The 17,670-nt window shown below is 44.6% G+C and overlaps 1 protein-coding gene across 3 annotated transcripts in view; it reads right to left on the reverse strand.

Moving 5' to 3' along the window:
- Positions 1-17,670, reverse strand: part of RGS7 (regulator of G-protein signaling 7) — a 63,751-nt gene that overhangs the window by 15,022 nt on the left and 31,059 nt on the right. For 2 of the 3 annotated variants that reach the window (XM_005856373.2, XM_005856372.2), the window contains exons 5-11: positions 12,359-12,423; positions 10,911-10,987; positions 10,678-10,759; positions 6,401-6,475; positions 5,022-5,120; positions 2,853-2,914; positions 982-1,092 (exon numbers count right to left, since the gene is read on the reverse strand). In XM_005856373.2, coding sequence (XP_005856435.1) covers positions 982-1,092; positions 2,853-2,914; positions 5,022-5,120; positions 6,401-6,475; positions 10,678-10,759; positions 10,911-10,987; positions 12,359-12,423 — 571 coding nt within the window. Of the gene's footprint in view, positions 1-981; positions 1,093-2,852; positions 2,915-5,021; positions 5,121-6,400; positions 6,476-10,677; positions 10,760-10,900; positions 10,988-12,358; positions 12,424-17,670 lie in introns of all 3 variants that reach the window. The other variant, XM_014535880.1, reaches the window with a different exon arrangement.

Here is a 17,670-nt window from a genome sequence, read left to right on the forward strand (position 1 = left end):
TTTATGAGATAGGTACTATTTTAATTCTCATCTTGTAGACAATGAAATCGCAGCACAGAGAGGATTACCACTTGCCAACGACAGGCAGGAGATCAGGGGCAAATGGCAGACATTCTGACCCCACAGCCCAATTTTGTGGCCACACCCCCATGCGGTCGCATGGTGGCATGTTGTCCTGGGAGAAAATGCATTGGGAACCGAAAGGCCTACGTCCTCATTGATGATTCCGCTGTCAATTAAATGTGTGACCTAATCCTGGGGGAGCATCGGCCCTTTGGAATTCTAGTTCCCCATCTGTGAAATCCAGAACCTACACATCAAGAGCTCCGTGCTCCTCAAGCATTTAAGAAGCCCTGCATGGAGGTAAAAGAAAGAGAAGGTTCCCACATCCAAGCTGGAGGAGTGCTACAGGATACAGAAGACTCCCTCTATGAAGTGACATGCAATGGTCTTTTCATCACTCGGTCAAGACTGGTAATAGAGTTCTTTCCTGGCTCCTGCGAGAAATCAGGGAGTCCTAAATGGTGCTTTGGTTTTCTTAAGAAGCCAGTCTCTTGCCAGTTTCTCTTAGAGTAAGGTCCTTTTGTTTTAAAATTGAATGTATAAAGGCATATAGTTTACTTAAGTATGGACTTAGGATTCATTTTTACTTGAACACATGAGCCTTGGTGCCTACGTGGGTTTTTAAGGAAGCTAAGACAATAAGCTAAATTTAAAGAACCAAAGATCCCAACTCTGACTGGTCTACCTTAACCTTTACACCTCTAGTCTGCACTAGTCTTTGGGAAATGCAAATATTAATGCAAATTCAAATATCCAAGGTTCAAAGCCATTACCTTTATAGTAAGAACGTGATATCACGGGCTAATGTAGACACCGAGTAAAATTACGGTGACCACGACTCAGCTACAGGATCCTTCCTGTTGAACCCAAACCCTGAAATAAGGGAAATATTTCGAGGGACGGGAACATGGCACTCACCTCGCTTCCAGTTCCCAGAAAGTAGTGTCGTCAGACAGCCATGGGTTGGAAGGGTCAGGCGGCACAAAAAATGGGTCGTAGTCTAAATACTGTTCCGTGTAACTTAGCAGACTGGAGAGAAGAAACATGTTCATCTCCCTTAGCTGTCTGGCGGAGGTTACAACCAGCCCAAAGTAAGGGACACTATGAAAATGTCTGGCCAAGGAATCCTTGCTAGGAATCCTAGCATGAAATCCAATGGCCGTTTTCACATTTCAATAGCTTACATGCATTCACTTATTGTGCTTCTCAGAAGACAGATGTGGCCAAGGATTCCATCCCCACCCCCCACCCCCACCCATGCCTACGCCGTGTGAGTCAATATCCCTCCATTTACAATAAACAGAACAGAAGAGGTCAGTGTGTGAAGGGCAGGGCTAAGGGCCAGCTCCGATCCTTGGTCGACCAGTCGCCCACAGCTGAAGTGATTTGAGCCAACTTGGAAAAGAGGTTAAAAAGTCATTTTTTTCTAAAGTATTTATAGAAATTAGGTAAAAGGGGAGTGACTTGCTGAGCAAAAAATTTTTTAAATCCGTATTTAAAAATAAAAATAAGAGGAGGAGAGGAAAAAAGTTGAAGAGGTAGGATTTGACAATGCTTCAAAGTGCAGAACACAAGTGATATTTAGAACAGATTTAAATAAAGAAATGGAAAAATATAAAATCTGAGTTTAATTCCAATTTTGAGGTTATGCAATAATTCAGTATGAATTTAAAGAAAGGCCAACTTCAGAAGTTGAAAGGGTCATTTCTCCCAGCAGGAGGGAGAAGATTCAGGGCCCTGGAATTATCTCCTGTATCAGATTCTGGCTGCACAAGGATTGGACCTCTAGGGATGTAAGACAATAAGGATCATTCTGTAATTAATTTAAACTGCAACAAGACAGCCCAGCTGGTGTGGCTCAGTGATTGAGCATCGACCTATGAACCAGGAGGTCACGGTTCGATTCCCAGTCAGGGCACATGCCCAGGTTGCAGGCTCTGCCCTAAGTAGGGGGCGTGCAGGGGGCAGTCGATCAATGATTCTTGACGTTTCTCTCTCCCTCTCCCTTCCTCTCTGAAATCCATAAAAATATTTAAAAACAAATGAGGAAAAACAAAATAACATTTATTACAGGGTTCCAATCACTTATCTCAGCCCTCTTCCAACAGTTACCATTTTTTATCAGATTTCATTGTCAGATAAAAAGTTGAAGTGAATAAAGACATCTCCAAATACTTACCTATCAGCAACTTTTGACATTTTTAACCGATGTCTATCTAACTGTATTTGCCAATAGTTTATCTGAAAACAGAGTTAAAGAAATAGTTATATACTAGGTAAGTAGTGAGATTCTCATAATTTTCAGCTCTAATTTCTGATAAACTGGGAAATTCCAAACAAGAACATGTTCTACATCAGTAAAATTCCAAAGTCTGTTTAAAAAAAATCAAATGAGAGAGATCTGAAAGAACTAAAAAATTAAAATCTGCTTCAATGTAAATATAACCAATAGCTTTAGAACAGCAATGAATTTAAATATTCTGCCTGCTTTAACAAAATGTAACTTTCTGTTAAAGTGTTATAAAGATTTTATGTTTTTTAAATATTTTTTTATTGGTTTTCAGAGAAGAAGGGAGAGGGAGAGAAACATCAATGATGAGAGAGAATCATTGATCAGCTGCCTCCAGCACGCCCCACACTGGGGATCTAACCCACAATCTGGGCACGTGCCCTGACCAGGAATCAAACCGTGACCTCCTGGTTCCTTCCAACAGTTCTTTTACCATTTTTATCAGATTTCATTGTCAGATAGAAAGTGTAAGTGCATATGGGCATCTCCAAATACTTACCTATCAGCAACTTTTGACATTTTTAACCGATGTCTATCTAACTGTATTTGCCAATAGTTTATCTGAAAACAGAGTTAAAGAAATAGTTACATAAGTAGTGCGAGTCTCAATTCTCATAATTTTCAGCTCTAATTTCTGATAAACTGGGAAATTCCAAACAAGAACATGTTCTACATCAGTAAAATTCCAAAGTCTGTTTAAAAAAAATCAAATGAGAGAGATCTGAAAGAACTAAAAAATTAAAATCTGCTTCAATGTAAATATAACCAATAGCTTTAGAACAGCAATGAATTTAAATATTCTGCCTGCTTTAACAAAATGTAACTTTCTGTTAAAGTGTTATAAAGATTTTATGTTTTTTAAATATTTTTTTATTGGTTTTCAGAGAAGAAGGGAGAGGGAGAGAAACATCAATGATGAGAGAGAATCATTGATCAGCTGCCTCCAGCACGCCCCACACTGGGGATCTAACCCACAATCTGGGCACGTGCCCTGACCAGGAATCAAACCGTGACCTCCTGGTTCAGAGGTCGACGCTCAACCACTGAGCCACACTGGTCAGGCGAAAGTGTTATAAAGATTTTAAACATGTATTCATGGTGAATAACCACATCAGGATCACATTTACTTCCTAAATATTTAATTCAGAGTATAAATGGATTTGTTATGTTATTATAATTTCAAAATATAACCTACTTCCTAATACCATCCCATGAAAGCATCAATAATGTGTTTTGAGAATAATTTTACCAACAGTTCAAACACCCACAGGGACATAATCACACTTGGGAAACTTTCATTTAAAATTCTCTGAATTTCCAGGCCTCTGTAGCTCAGTGATTGAGCGTCAATCTATGAACCAGGAGGCCATGGTTCAATTCCTGGTGAGGGCACATGCCCGGGTAGCGGGCTCAGTTCCCAGTAGGGGGCGTGCAGGAGGCAGCCGATCAAAGATTCTCTCTCATCCTTGATGTTTCTATCTCTCCCTTTGCCTTTCTCTCTCTGAAATCAATAAAAACCTATAAAGATTTTATCTGAATTACTTTTTCCTTCATGAGGACTGTAAGTATACTAGAAAAATGTATTATATTATTGATAAATCATATTACAATCAGATATAAGAAAAAAAAAGAATAAAAAAGGTGAAAAGTCCCATGACTGAATCAACCAAGAGGTTAATTATTATTTGACTAGAAGCCTGATGCACAAAATTCATGCAAGGGGCTCGGCTCTCATAGCCGCGGTGGCTTGCTTCAGCCCTGGCATCCCCGGCTTTGTCCGGAAGGTCGTCCGGCTGTCCGGTCTAATTAGCATATTATAGTTTTATTATTATAGATAGGCGACACTGGTGATTGCTTTGCAATACTACTCGGAGACAAAACGATTGATCAGTTGGTAAAACAAGATGTGATATATACCATGACCTTACACCAGCATTGATAAGGGAAAACTTCAAGAGGCGTATAGAGTTAGAGACCAGACTGTAGAAACAAGAATAAACACTCATTTGTGAGAATCATGTCACATGATTGGACATGGTGAAGCCATGGCGATGTAGACAACATGTTGTCTTCTCATTTTATAAGACCCCGTGTTCCAGTACAAAATAAACTAGTGCGTGTGACTTTTAAAAATGGGGTAGAGATAAAGGACTTGGGGAGTTACATACCTTACAATGAGCCAATTTCATTACTTTTTAACTGAAAATTCTCTATGAAACAACCATACAAGTAAGCTTTTAAATAAGATGTGATATATACCATGACCTTACACCAGCGTTGGTAAGGGAAAACTTCAAGAGGCTATAGAGTTAGAGACCAGACTGTAGAAATAAGAATAAACACTCATTTGTGAAAATCATGTCACATGATTGGACATGGTGAAGCCATAGCGATATAGACAACATGTTGTCTTCTCATTCTGTAAGACCCCGTGTTGGGGTACAAAATAAACTAGTGCATGTGACTTTTAAAAATGGGGTAGAGATAAAGGACTTGGGGAGTTACATACCTTACAATGGGACAATTTCATTACTTTTTAACTGAAAATTCTCTATGAAACAACCATACAAGTAAGCTTTTAAAACACCTGCTATTACACATTCACCGCCTGGTTTTCATAGCTGCTACTCTGCAAACCATTAACAGGCCATGGTACAGGTCAACCCACCTGCTCCTGTAACTCATCTTCTGTGGGAGGTTTCGTTTCTGGCGTGGGCGTGTGGGTGGGACTGTGACTTCGAATATCATTTTGTAAACCATAGACAGACTGTATGAAATGAAAAAAAAAAAGAAACAGTTTAGGACAGAACAGCATGGGCAGTCACGGAGTTGCTGACAGGTAATTTTGTGTGATATATTCAGGAAGGTAACCTTGAGGCAGATCTGTTTAAGCTTCTGATCAAAATTCAAAAGGCACTGCCGTAACCGGTGTGGCTCAATGGCTAGAGCGTCGGCCTGCGGACTGAAGGGTCCCGGGTTCGATTCTGGTCAAGGGCATGTACCTTGGTTGCGGGCACATCCCCAGTGGGGGGTGTGCAGGAGGCAGCTGATTGTGTCTCTCTCATCGATGTTTATAACGCTTTATCCCTCTCTCCTCTCTGTAAAAAATCAATAAAATATATTTTTTTAAAAAGGCACCGCTATCCTAAATGTCTTAGGGATGTAAAACAGAAGAACAGCTCTGAAGAAAAGGCGTGGTTAGGTTATGAACTTGATGCTTCTCTCTCCCTCTCCCTCTCCCCCTCCCTTCCTCTCTAACATCAATGAAAACATATTATTAAAAAAACTAAAATGCCTTTCTCTCATGAGCACCATCTTCTCAGCTAGTCTCTCCATTTCCTCGTCGCCTGGTCTCTGAAAGAGAGGCCTCTCATTGCTGATGGCCCTTCTCCCTGATGGAGGGTTGGGGGTACCCTCAGCAGCCTTGCCCCCTCCCTGGCACAGACACCTGCTGCCCCAGGATGGGGCGGGGTCCTCAGGAGAGGGGGACCGGAGGACGACGGGGGCTTGAGTACCAAGCTTTTCCTTATCCTAAATGTCTTAGGGATGTAAAACAGAAGCACAGCTCTGAAACCAAGGCGTGGTTAGGTTATGAACTTGATGCTTCTCTCTCTCTCTCCCTCTCTCTCTCCCCCCCTTCCTCTCTAACATCAATAAAAACATATTATTAAAAAAACTAAAATGCCTTTGAGCACCATTCTTCTCAGCTAGTCTCCATCTCCATTTCCTCGTCGCCTGCTCTCTGAAAGAGAGGCCTCCCATTGCTGATGGTCCTTCTCCCCGATGGAGGGTTGGGGGGCCCTCAGCAGCCTTGCCCCCTCCCTGGCACAGACACCTGCTGCCCCAGGATGGGGCGGGGTCCTCAGGAGAGGGGGACCGGAGGACGACGGGGGCTTGAGTACCAAGCTTTTCCTCTGGCCAAGCGACAGGGACGAGCAGGGGAGACACGCGAAGACTCTGGTTGAAGAGGGGGCAGAGGTGCTCACGGCCGACGTCCGTCCGCGGAGCTCATTCCTGAGGTCAGCACGACGCCCGGGGGGGTCTTACCTTCCGGGTTTTGTGGGGGTTTCTCATTCGGGACGACTTCTTGATGTCCACTTCCGTGGTGTTCACGCACCCAGGCTGCAGGCGGGAGCAGAGAGAAAAGGGAACCTTTGACCGTCAGGTTCTTGATCCTGTGAATGACTTACCCGCCTGAATCCGAGCAAAGGCCCAGATGACAGGCCCCGATGGCCACTCCTTCTAAAAGGCCACAGCCACGTCCACCAGCTGTGGTCGGTGACAAATCAGTTACATTCTTTTAAAAAAATATATATACATATACATATTTTATTGATTTCAGAGAGGAAGGGAGAGGGAGAGAGATATAGAAACATCAGTGATGAGAGAGAATCACTGACCGGCTGCCTCCTGCACGCCCCACACTGGGGATGGAGCCCACAACCCGGGCCTGTGCCCTGACCGGGAATCGAACCGTGACCTCCTGGTTCATAGGCCGATGCTCAACCACGGAGCCATGCTGGCTGGCTTGATTTGTTTCCTACCTAAATTATATACGAAATATATATGCTCCACACACTGCACTAAACATGAACTAACTCGGGAAGCGGCCTGCAGTGTAGGCGGAAGGCAGGGCACCGCGGAGTGGGACGCACTGACGAAGCGACGCTGAGCCATTTACTTAAACCCCCTCCCCGCCGCCGGCCTCGGGCTGATCGATGGCCGACGCTCTGATTTCATTCCTCTGTGGCGGCCTGGCATCCGTACTTCGTACAAGACCTTGAGCGGTTTTTAATAACCAGCCGGGATGCACGCCCATGGAGCTAGATGTAACAGAGATAATGCCGTGGACATATTACAGCAACATGCTTTCATTTCCTACTCAGTGGCCACTTCCTTGCAGCCTTCCGGCCCTGGGTCCGAGTCCCTCAGTAAGGGCAGGGGAGGCACTGAGATCCTTCAAGCTCCTGTCCACACACCCCGAGCCAAGCAAGGCAAGATGAGTCACAGAGATCTCCTCCCACACAGGAAAGGGAAGGCGTGTCCTCCCAGAACCTGGAGAAAAGGAGGAATAAAGGCGAGAGGCGGAGCTCAACAGGCGTCCCGTTCTTCTCCTGGGAGGCAGGAACCCAAGGCGGGTGGAGGGAGGGAGAGAAATGCCCAGACAAGGAAGAGGGAGCCTGTGAATGTGGGGGTGGGGGGGAGAGCTGGGCCCCTTCACCTCCAGCCGGGGTGGGGAACCTGTCTTTCTGCCCAGGGCCCTGTGGCTATTTATAACATGCTCAGTCCCCAGTGGGGGGCATGCAGGAGGCAGCCGGTCCATGACTCTCTCTCATCATTGGTGTTTCCATCTCTCCCTCGCCCTTCCTCTCTGAGATCAATACAGATATCTTTTAAAAACACACACAAAAATACCCAAACCTTCTCTCGCCAAATTTCTATCCCCAGGGAATCTTGCAGAGTGGGACTAAATCTGAGGGTCTGATCGTTTACCTAAAAGTGGCTCAGTTACCTAACCCGTGGTTTACATGACTGCAACATGCTAAGCCAACACGTTGAAACCTACCCTTTACATGGGTCTGAGGAAAATAGAGCAATTACAGAAAATGCGGAAAATGAATTTTCTTTATACATCTGAGGAGTACGAACTACTTTTTGTTTTTAAGCACTTTTTAAAAATATATATATATTTTTATTTCAGAGAGGAAGGGAGAGGGAGAGAGAAAGAGAAACATCAATGATGAGACAGAATCATGGATCGGCTGCCTCCTGCATGCCCCCTTACTGGGGATGGAGCCCACAGCCTGGGCACGTGCCCTGTCTGGGAATCAAACCGGTGACCTCTTAGTTCTTTGGTCGATGCTCAGCTGCTGAGCCACACCGGCCGGGCACAGAAAGGCAGGTATCTGTTTGAAGCATATATATTATGTACCAGGAGCTGGCACCAACTCACGTGAAACGTTATACATACGCTGGTGACCTACACTGCTAAACATATCTTCCCAATAAGATAGAGATAACATTTCCATGACCCAGTAGGCACTTAATAAGAATGTCCAAATATGTATACTATTTGCCAGATATAATATTTAAGTATATAATACTGGATGTAAGGAATAATATGTGGTATTTACATTGGCCTAGAAAAGAATCATAAGTTAATTCCCAGCGATTTAAAGCTGCATTTATTTTCAACAGAATTAAGCTGTGCCGTCATGTTACTTTCATACTATTTATTAAAAGGCAGAATTGAACGCCTCGGAATCCATTCCCGAAGGAGCAAAAGGTGCACGTTACTGAGAAATATGACTACTTCCGTGTTCGTGGAAATGCCTTAATGGGCTGTGAAACAGACGCTGGAATTTTTTGGTTTTATTGTTGATATTTTATTTAAAGGAAGGTAAATGCCACTTAATTCCTTTCCTGGCATAATGCATTTTTATTCATTGCAGCAGGAGGCACATGTGTTGGAGTAATTTGGGATAACAAGACTCTTCAGAAGAGCAGAGCTCCGAGTCAGCAATGGAGAGCAAGTCTCTCAAACCAATCTCTCCCACATTGATGTTTCTCTCCCTCTCTCCCTCGCCCTTCCTCCCTCCCTTCTACTCTCTAAGAAATCAATGGGGAAAATATCCTCGGGTGAGGATTAAAAAAATAATAATAAAATAAAATCAATCACTGTAGCTGATGTGTGACTGAGAAAAATGATGCCCCACACGAGAAAGGAAGGGAGATTTCAGAATGGGGTGGCAAACAGAGTTGACAGTAAGATATATGCATATTCCTGGAAATCCTTCAAAAAGACAGGATTCTGGAAACTTAAGGTTTATAACAGACATACGTATGGGTTCAAATACAATTAAATGATGGGAAAAGATTTTTCCTTTTGTGACACAGTACATGTTTTTTTAAAAAAATATTTTTTTATCGAGTTCAGAGAGGAAGGGAGTGGCTGAGCATCGACCTATGAACCAGGAGGTCACGGTTCCATTCCCAGTCAGGGCACATGCCGGGTTGTGGGCTCGATCCCCAGTAGGGGGCGTGCAAGAGGCAGCCGATCGATGATTCTCTCTCATCATTGATGTTTCTATCTCTCTCTCCCTCCCCCTTCCTCTGTGAAATAAATTTTAAAAAATATATTAAGAACAATTAAAAGAGTTTTATTTAAGCTTTTTTTAAAAAAAAATACTATTTTTGAGCAGTTTTAGGTTTACCGAAAAATTGAGTAATTGAAAGTGCCAGGGAGCCGGCATGGGGAGTCCTCCTGGGCTCCCAGGAGCATCCGAGGTCCAGGGGCCTCAAGTGGACACACACGGAGACAGAGCGATGACCTGCTTCTAGAGATGGCTTCAAATGAACCAACAAATAAGCAAAACCCTACTTCACAGCCTTGCAGTACTTATGCCTGGGAACTCATAATCCTTTTTCACTGTTTGCAATAAAACTCAAGCTGAATTTTGAGTAGGAAAGGCAGTTAAGTCTCAGTTCCAATCTTCTGTGAATTCGAAAGAGAGAAAAAAAACTCAACAGGGAATTTAACAACTGCACTGCTATCTGAAATTGACATAGATGCGTCTGAAACAAATTTTTGGAAGGCAGACTTATTTTGGTCCGAACCTGAAGATAATCGAGAGGACAATTTCAAGGTATTCTCATCAATCTTGATGCCTGTGATGCCGGGAACCTGTTATTTATTCTAATAACTAGAGGTCCAGTGCACGAAAATCATGCACTTGGGTGGGGGGGCGTCCCTCAGGCCGGCCTGCGCCCTCTCGCAGTCCGGGAGCCCTCGGGGGATGTCCGACTGACGGCTTAGGCCCACTCCCCATGTGTTTCCTTCCTTCGAGTGTTTGAAAGGATCAGGCAACTCCAATGCCGAGAGTAAGTAAGCAAGTGATATCACCGTGGAAAAAATGCAGTTTTATAAATTAAACTAGAGGCCCTCACACCGGTGCACGATCAGGGCCAGGAGGGACCACGGGAGGGCTCCAGGGCGTGTCCAGCCCATCTCGCCCAGTCCCGATCGGCTGGACCCCAGCAGCAAGCCAACCTACTGGTTGGAGCGTCTGCCCCCTGGGGGTCAGTGCGTGTCATAGCTACCAGACGACCGGTCAAACGGTCGCTTAGGCTTTTATGTATATACTAGTAGATTCTGCATCACTGAACCCTGGTCATCTTACACAAAAGTGGCAATCTTTAAGTAATTTTCCAAGACTTTGGGAAAATTATGGGGTTACAATCGTCTTCTCTCACTTTCGCGGGGCACCCCTCACTTTCCGAAGGCGGGGGTGATGCATGGAGGCCGCGGGGGCACGATGGCTTACCACAGGGCGGTGCACGTCCCAGAAGGCCCTCTCCTGGCTGTCGAGGATCTTCCTTTCAATCTTGTCCCTCTTCTTGTCCACTCTGTCAACAGCGGAACAAAGAGCCGTCAGTAGCGCTAACCGCGGTGCCTCCCTGAACAAGGGGCCGTGTCCAGCCCATCTCGCTCAGTCCCAAAAGGCTAAAATTCCCTTGCAACCGGAACGAAGCTTCCAGGAGACTCACAAGGACTCACTTTGCCTGTGCCTCTGCTTGCATGAAGATGAACTCCCACTTGCGGGCGAATGCTCTCTGCAGCCGGGCCAGGCTCTCCTGAAAAGTACAGCACCGGTGAAGACGTTCCGCTGTTCATCTTCCCTCTCCCCTTCTAGTTTACCCGCCATATGTATTCATCAAGAAGAGAAATATAGCCCGGCCGGTGTGGCTCAGTGGTTCAGCAGCGACCCATGAACCAGGAGGTCACGGTTCGATTCCCGGTCGGGGCACATGCCCGGGTTGCGGGCTTGATCCCCAGTAGGGGGCGTGCAGGGGGCAGCCGATCAGTGATTCTCTCTCATCATTGATGTTTCCATCTCTCCCTCCCTTTCCTTTCCTCTCTCTTTAAAAAATCAATAAAAACATATTTTTTTAAAAAATAAAGAAAACAAATACAGACTTTCTAAAGTAGAAAATGCACTCCGGTGTGAATGATAAGTCAGGTTTACTGAATACAGTCAAGCCTATCATTACCAGCCATAGAGAAACACAGGGAGACCTGTCACAAATATTAATTTTTATGAGTAATTGCCTTCAGAGAAAACAGCTAAAAACCCAAAAGGATAAAATTCCCTTGCATAAAAAAAAAGTGCTCCATCAGCATCTAGAATAGATAGAGCATGTATCCAATTTCATGAGACTTAAGAATCATATAGTTGAACCTGTGCCCACTTTGCAGATTCTACTACTGATTCCATCAGTCACCCAGTTCTCGACAACAGTGAAAATGCCTGCCAGCCTGCTACCCTTTCCAGACAGCGTTTTAAGCCCAGTAAATCACAACACAGCAGTTACCTGAACAGATGGCATCAGAGTAATTGAATCTGCTGATGGTGACCAACCGGAAAGTTTTGCATAATCTATTTTCCCGGTGTAAATGCTCTTTAATTCTCTAAATTTGGATAGCCTCACTATAATAAACATGTATCTAAAGTGTTTACATGTAAGTCCATTTAAAAAAATATATATATATTGATTGATTTCAGAGAGGTGGGGTGAGAGGGAGAGAGAGAGAGAAACATCCATGATGAGAGAGAATCATGGGTCGGCTGCCTCCTGCACGCCTCACACTGGGGATCGAGCCTACAACCCGGGCATGTGCCCTGGCCTGGAATCGAACTGTGACCTCCTGGTTCATAGGTTGACACCACCACTGAGCCACGCCGGCCGGGCTGAAGCCCATTTTTGCAAATAAGATATGCTCCCCCTTCTACTCTGAGTTTGTGCACTTAGAATGTCATTGTCTTCAATGAGAATGAGAGAAAGCAAGCAAGTCAGAGATTTATTAAGTCTTACGCTACCCGATCCCTTGAAAATCTGACCCTCACAGCCCACAAATGGAGGAAGCTGACGGAGGCCTGAAATGACTGGGAGCCTTATTCCTGTTCGTTTTATGACTTTCTTGGGTAGAATGTCCTTAGTACTCACAGCTTCATAGTCGGCGAGCTCCAGCCGGGCCTTGTTCTGCATCGTTCTCTTGCAGAGGTAAACCGCTGGGAGGAAACAAATCAAAAATCACTCATCTCCTGCCTGCTTATTCACACCGAGGCACCGACAACAAAAATACAGCCTTATGCAGCAAGACGTATTGGTCTTTGCCACTTTTAAAAATATTGGTTGTAATTTCCTTATTTTTATATTTTTCAAAGATATATTTTTATTGATGTCAGAGAGGAAGGGAGAGGGAGAGAGAGAGAAACATCAATGATGAGAGAGAATCATGGATTGGCTGCCTCCTGCATGCCCCCTACTGGGGATCAAGCCCGCAACCCGGGCATGCGCCCTGACCGGGAAGAGAACCGTGACCTCCTGGTTCATAGGTTGACACTCAACCACTGAGCCATGCCAGCTGGACTCCTCATCTTTTTTAGATAAAGGATTTGTAGCATTATCACTGAAATTCAAACGGTGGTGTTTATAAGAAATTAAACATGTTTAGAAACTTGGTAACCATGTCTTTATTTTTATTCACTAGTTGCCACGATTTTAGCTTCCTCCAAAAAATAAGGGGAAAAGATAAAGCTTTTCAATAAGACATCAAAAGAACTTAAACATCTAGATGTACAATCGGCACCATTTTGTAGAAGGCATCACTGTTGCACATTCAATCGTTTCTGTATTCTACCCTCAACTGAAAAAAATCTATTTATGTAAACGGAAGGCTTCTTGCATCTTCTTTACATCATTTCTTATTTTTTTTAAAATATATTTTATTGATTTTTTACAGAGAGGAAGGCATGTAAACGGAAGGCTCCTTGCATCTTCTTTACATCATTTCTTAATCGTCCACCATCAACCGATTGCTTTGTCACCAGAGGAGAGAGTCTGACGTCGTACCTCGTGACAATGCAACTACCTGCTCATTCCATTTCCCTGGGGGGGGCGTCTGCTTGCTTGCCAGAGACAGTCCATCTGGGATGACAGATGGAGAAAGGACGGTGACACCAGCATGGCCATCGAGCATTTATTCCAGGACTACCAGCGACTCTCAATAACATCAGGCCATTCCGAGCCCTCTGGGACAGTCCCGATGACCAGAATACGTTTCTCATCTTTCCATAATCTATGCTACTCATGAAATTCGACCTATGCTCTGTCTATTCTAGATGCTGATTAAGCCACTGGAGGAGGACTACCCACTGTCTGTAAGGCTAGCTCTGGGGGTGCCTCAGGAACACTGTCTTTGTACCGAGCTGCACCCCCCACTGGCTTTGATAATGAAGTCTCGCTGGTATCACTGAGGAAACAGCTGGGAAACACAGAAAATCTGAGGCCATTGCAAACATGGGTGCTCTCTCTTCATTGTCTGCCTCCTACGGTTTCCTGTATGAAGGTCAAGGCGAAGGACAGCCAACCACGGAATGACGCTAACGTGACTGCAAACGCTGGGAACCGAAGCGATGATTTTAGCACACATCTTTCTACAGCAGTGATGGCGAACCTTTTGAGCTCGGCGTGTCAGCATTTTGAAAAACCCTAACTTAACTCTGGTGCTGTGTCACATATAGAAATTTTTTGATAGTTGCAACCATAGTAACACAAAGACGTATGTTTTTGATATTTATTTTATATATTTAAATGCCATTTAACAAAGAAAAATCAACCCAAAAATATGAGTTCACGTGTCACCCCTGACACGCGTGTCATAGGTTCGCCATCACTGCTCTACAGCCTCCTATGGTAGTTGTGTTTTTCTAGTAATAGGAGTGACTTTCAAATTACTGGATTGCACAATTACTGAGGTTCCAAACGGGTAAAAGTCCAAGTTCAACAACAGAAGCGACGAGATGTGTTAACGCTCGGATTGCCGTCGTCTGTGCTCACTCTTGGAAAAGTCCCCCTGCACAGGCCGCTGTGAGCTCAACAGAATATGCCAAATGGTTTCCGCAGTTGGTAGGAGAGATGGTAGTGGACGTGCAATACCCCCGAGGGTGTCTCTTCAGGAGAAAAAGATGGAATCGATTTAAACAGCGGATTAAATCATGTCCGCTTTTGCTGTAGAATTACCTTTAATCAAATTTCCAGCCCAGCTAAGCGACCCATCAGTCAGTCCCCCTTCTGACCTCCTCTCGCACCAGCTGCCACCTGCTTTGTTGATTCTGGTCATTTACACCTTTGTTCTGGTCGATATAAGACCCCTTTTGGAAAATATACTCCAAAACTCATGAGGGGAACTCATGAATAAAAGCAAGGGGAGGGTTACATTTTAAGATGCGTTTTCACTGGGAAGTTATACATCTTTCTTTGGCCATAGCTGTCTGGCCTGTGACATTTTTTAAAAATATACATATTTTTATTGATTTCAGAGAGGAAGATAGAGGGAGAGATAGGAACATCAATGACGAGAGAGAATCATGGATCTGCTGCCTCCTGCATGCCCCCCACTGGGGATGGAGCCCGCAACCCAGGCGTGTGCCCTTGACCAGAATCAAACCCAAAACCCTTCAGTCTGCAGGCCGACGCTCTATCCACTGAGCCACACCAGCTAGGGCTGTTTGAGATTTTTAATGTCTCGTTTGTTGGATGCCTCTTCCTTGTAGAACTTCCATGAACTAGCAATGCCAAGAATTTTAAATAATAAAAACGAAACGCATATGTCTTATATCCAGGAGTACACGGCCCAAGGACTTCGAAACCTTTACAGTCTTTACCTTAAATATAAATGTTAGGAAACATACGATTCGTTTTCTTTATAACAGTTAATTTGACAGAATTAAATTATTTTTTTTATTTTCAATTTTGTTCTTCGCGCATTATTTTCATTCTTATGTTCTCTTATCATCTCAATACGGAAGCCCTGCAGACAGCTGAGCAAGTGATCAATACTTTCAGTTAACAGTGGCCCCCAACGTTCAAGGACTTCAGGGGAGAAAGAGACAGAAAATTATTCTGTTTTCATCCATGTATTTATTCACGCAACAGATATTTTACTAAATGTCTACTATGTTCTAGACCAGTGATGGCGAACCTTTTGAGCTCGGCGCGTCAGCATTTTGAAAAACCCTAACTTCACTCTGGTGCCGTGTCACATATAGAAATTTTTTGATATTTGCAACCATAGTAAAACAAAGGCTTATATTTTTGGGATTTATTTTAGATATTTAAATGCCATTTAACAAAGAAAAATCAACCCAAAAAATGAGTTCGCGTGTCGGAGGTTCGCCATCACTGTTCCAGGCTGTGATTTCAGTGAGGGAAGTACAGCTGTGAACAAAACAGATGCGAGCTCTGTCCGCCATGAGAAAGTCAAAGCAAGGATGGCCTGGAGAAGGCAGGGAACCCTGGTTCCATCGTATCAATTACTCTTTCAGTCTGTCCAGGTAAAACTAAAGGATGGTAGCTTTACCATCTTTTAAGAATAAAGGTTTTCATCATCTTAAGGGGATGCGAGGGCCTATGTCAAGTAATGACTCAAAGCTTCAGAGTATCCGAATTCCCATAAAAGGACCGAATATCTGCTTTCAAGGGGAGAAAATATAAGAAGAAAAAGCCAGAGGGGTGTGGATGGATAGTGGCTGCATTCATTTGTTCAGTGAATGGCCCCTGAGTGCCCACCCTGTGCCAAGCTTGTCCTAAGCCCCAGGGACACCGCGATGAGCCCAGGGGGCCATCGCTGCTCTTAGCTTGCATCGTATCGGTCTATAGACTCTAGAGCGTGACAGACAACGGGCAGTGCTAAACACAGTGTAGCAACGACATCGATATTTACTGAACGCTCTGAGTGTGCCAAGAATTACTTAAGTGTTCCCTATACGTTGCACAGTTTAAACTGCCCGGTGCTATTACGAGCAGGCGCTATTAATTTCCCCATCTTGCAGATGAGGCCGGGTAGGTTGGATGAGATTAAGTGATTCTTGGTGGTGGCAAGAGTTAAAGTCGGGCCTTGGACAATAAAACCCACACAAATGAAGCACAAGGCTGTGAGAGAGACAGGCGGCAGGGATAGACAGAGATGGGGGTGGAGGGACCAAGTTAACTCCACGGGGTAGGATCCTAAAAGGCCTCTCTGCAGAGGTAACATCTGAGTTGAGACCTCAACGGGGAGAACCAACCAGCCCGAGAAAGAGCTGAGGGCAGAGTTCCCATCAGAGCACAGCCAGGACTGCCCTGTGCAGGGGACCAGCCGGGCTGCCAGAAGGGGGAGAGCAGGATGGGTCCTGGGGGGGTTGGGGCCTCAGGCAATGGGCTGGGGTGTGGTCCTGGTGTCATGGGCACCTCTGAGGGGTGTGAGCAGTGTGATAGGATGTGACTGACATTTAAAAAATGACTCAAGATGAGTCCTAACCGGTGTGGCTCAGTGGATAGATTGTCGGCCCCTCGGACCGAAGGGTCCCAGGTTAGATTCTGGTCCAGGGCATGTACCTTGATGGATCAATGTTTCTAGCTCTCTAACCCAGCGGTTCTCAACCTGTGGGTCGCGACCCCTTTGGCGGTCGAACGACCCTTCCACAGGGGTCGCCTAAGACCATGCTGCATATCAGATATTTACATGACGATTCCTAACAGCAGCAACATGACAGTTATGAAGTAGCAATGAAAATAATTTTATGGTTGGGTCACAACATGAGGAGCTGTATTTAAAGGGCCAGAAGGTTGAGAACCACTGCGTCTAACCCTCTCCCTTCCTCTCTCTAAAATCAATACAAATATATATTTTTTAAAATCACTCAAGCTTACATGAGGCAAATGGATTGTAAAAAAAAGTGGGTAGCAGCACAATTTAAAAAAATAATAATACCATAGAAAAGAGCACAACACAGTCACTCTCTTGCTGATGGTTGAAACGTATTCTGTTTTGCTCCAAATTAATGCACCTGGTTCCTGTTATGATCTAAACGGAATGCAAGCTGATATGACTCATGTGGTGATTTTGAAAGTTGAGCACAGAACATCCCAGGTGACGGCAAATCTGAAAACAGCTCTGGGTCTGCTGGATGGTGACCCCAATACCTAACCTACACCAGAGGTGACGGCGGCGCTCAGGGAAGCAGGCGGTAGAGTGGAAAAAAACAACTCTGATTTCATTTACTTATTTTTAATATATATTTTTATTGATGTCAGAGAGGAAGGGAGAGGGAGAGATAGAAACAGCAATGATGAGAGAGAATCATCGACCAGCTGCCTCCTGCACGCCCCACACTGGGGATGGAGCCCGAAACCCGGGCATGTGTCCTGACCGGGAATCGAACCCCAACCTCCTGGTTCATAGGTTGATGCTCAACCACAGAGCCACACCGGCC

Source organism: Myotis brandtii, unplaced genomic scaffold (genome assembly GCF_000412655.1).
Source record: "Myotis brandtii unplaced genomic scaffold, ASM41265v1 scaffold1026, whole genome shotgun sequence".
NCBI classification, from domain to species: domain Eukaryota; kingdom Metazoa; phylum Chordata; class Mammalia; order Chiroptera; family Vespertilionidae; genus Myotis; species Myotis brandtii.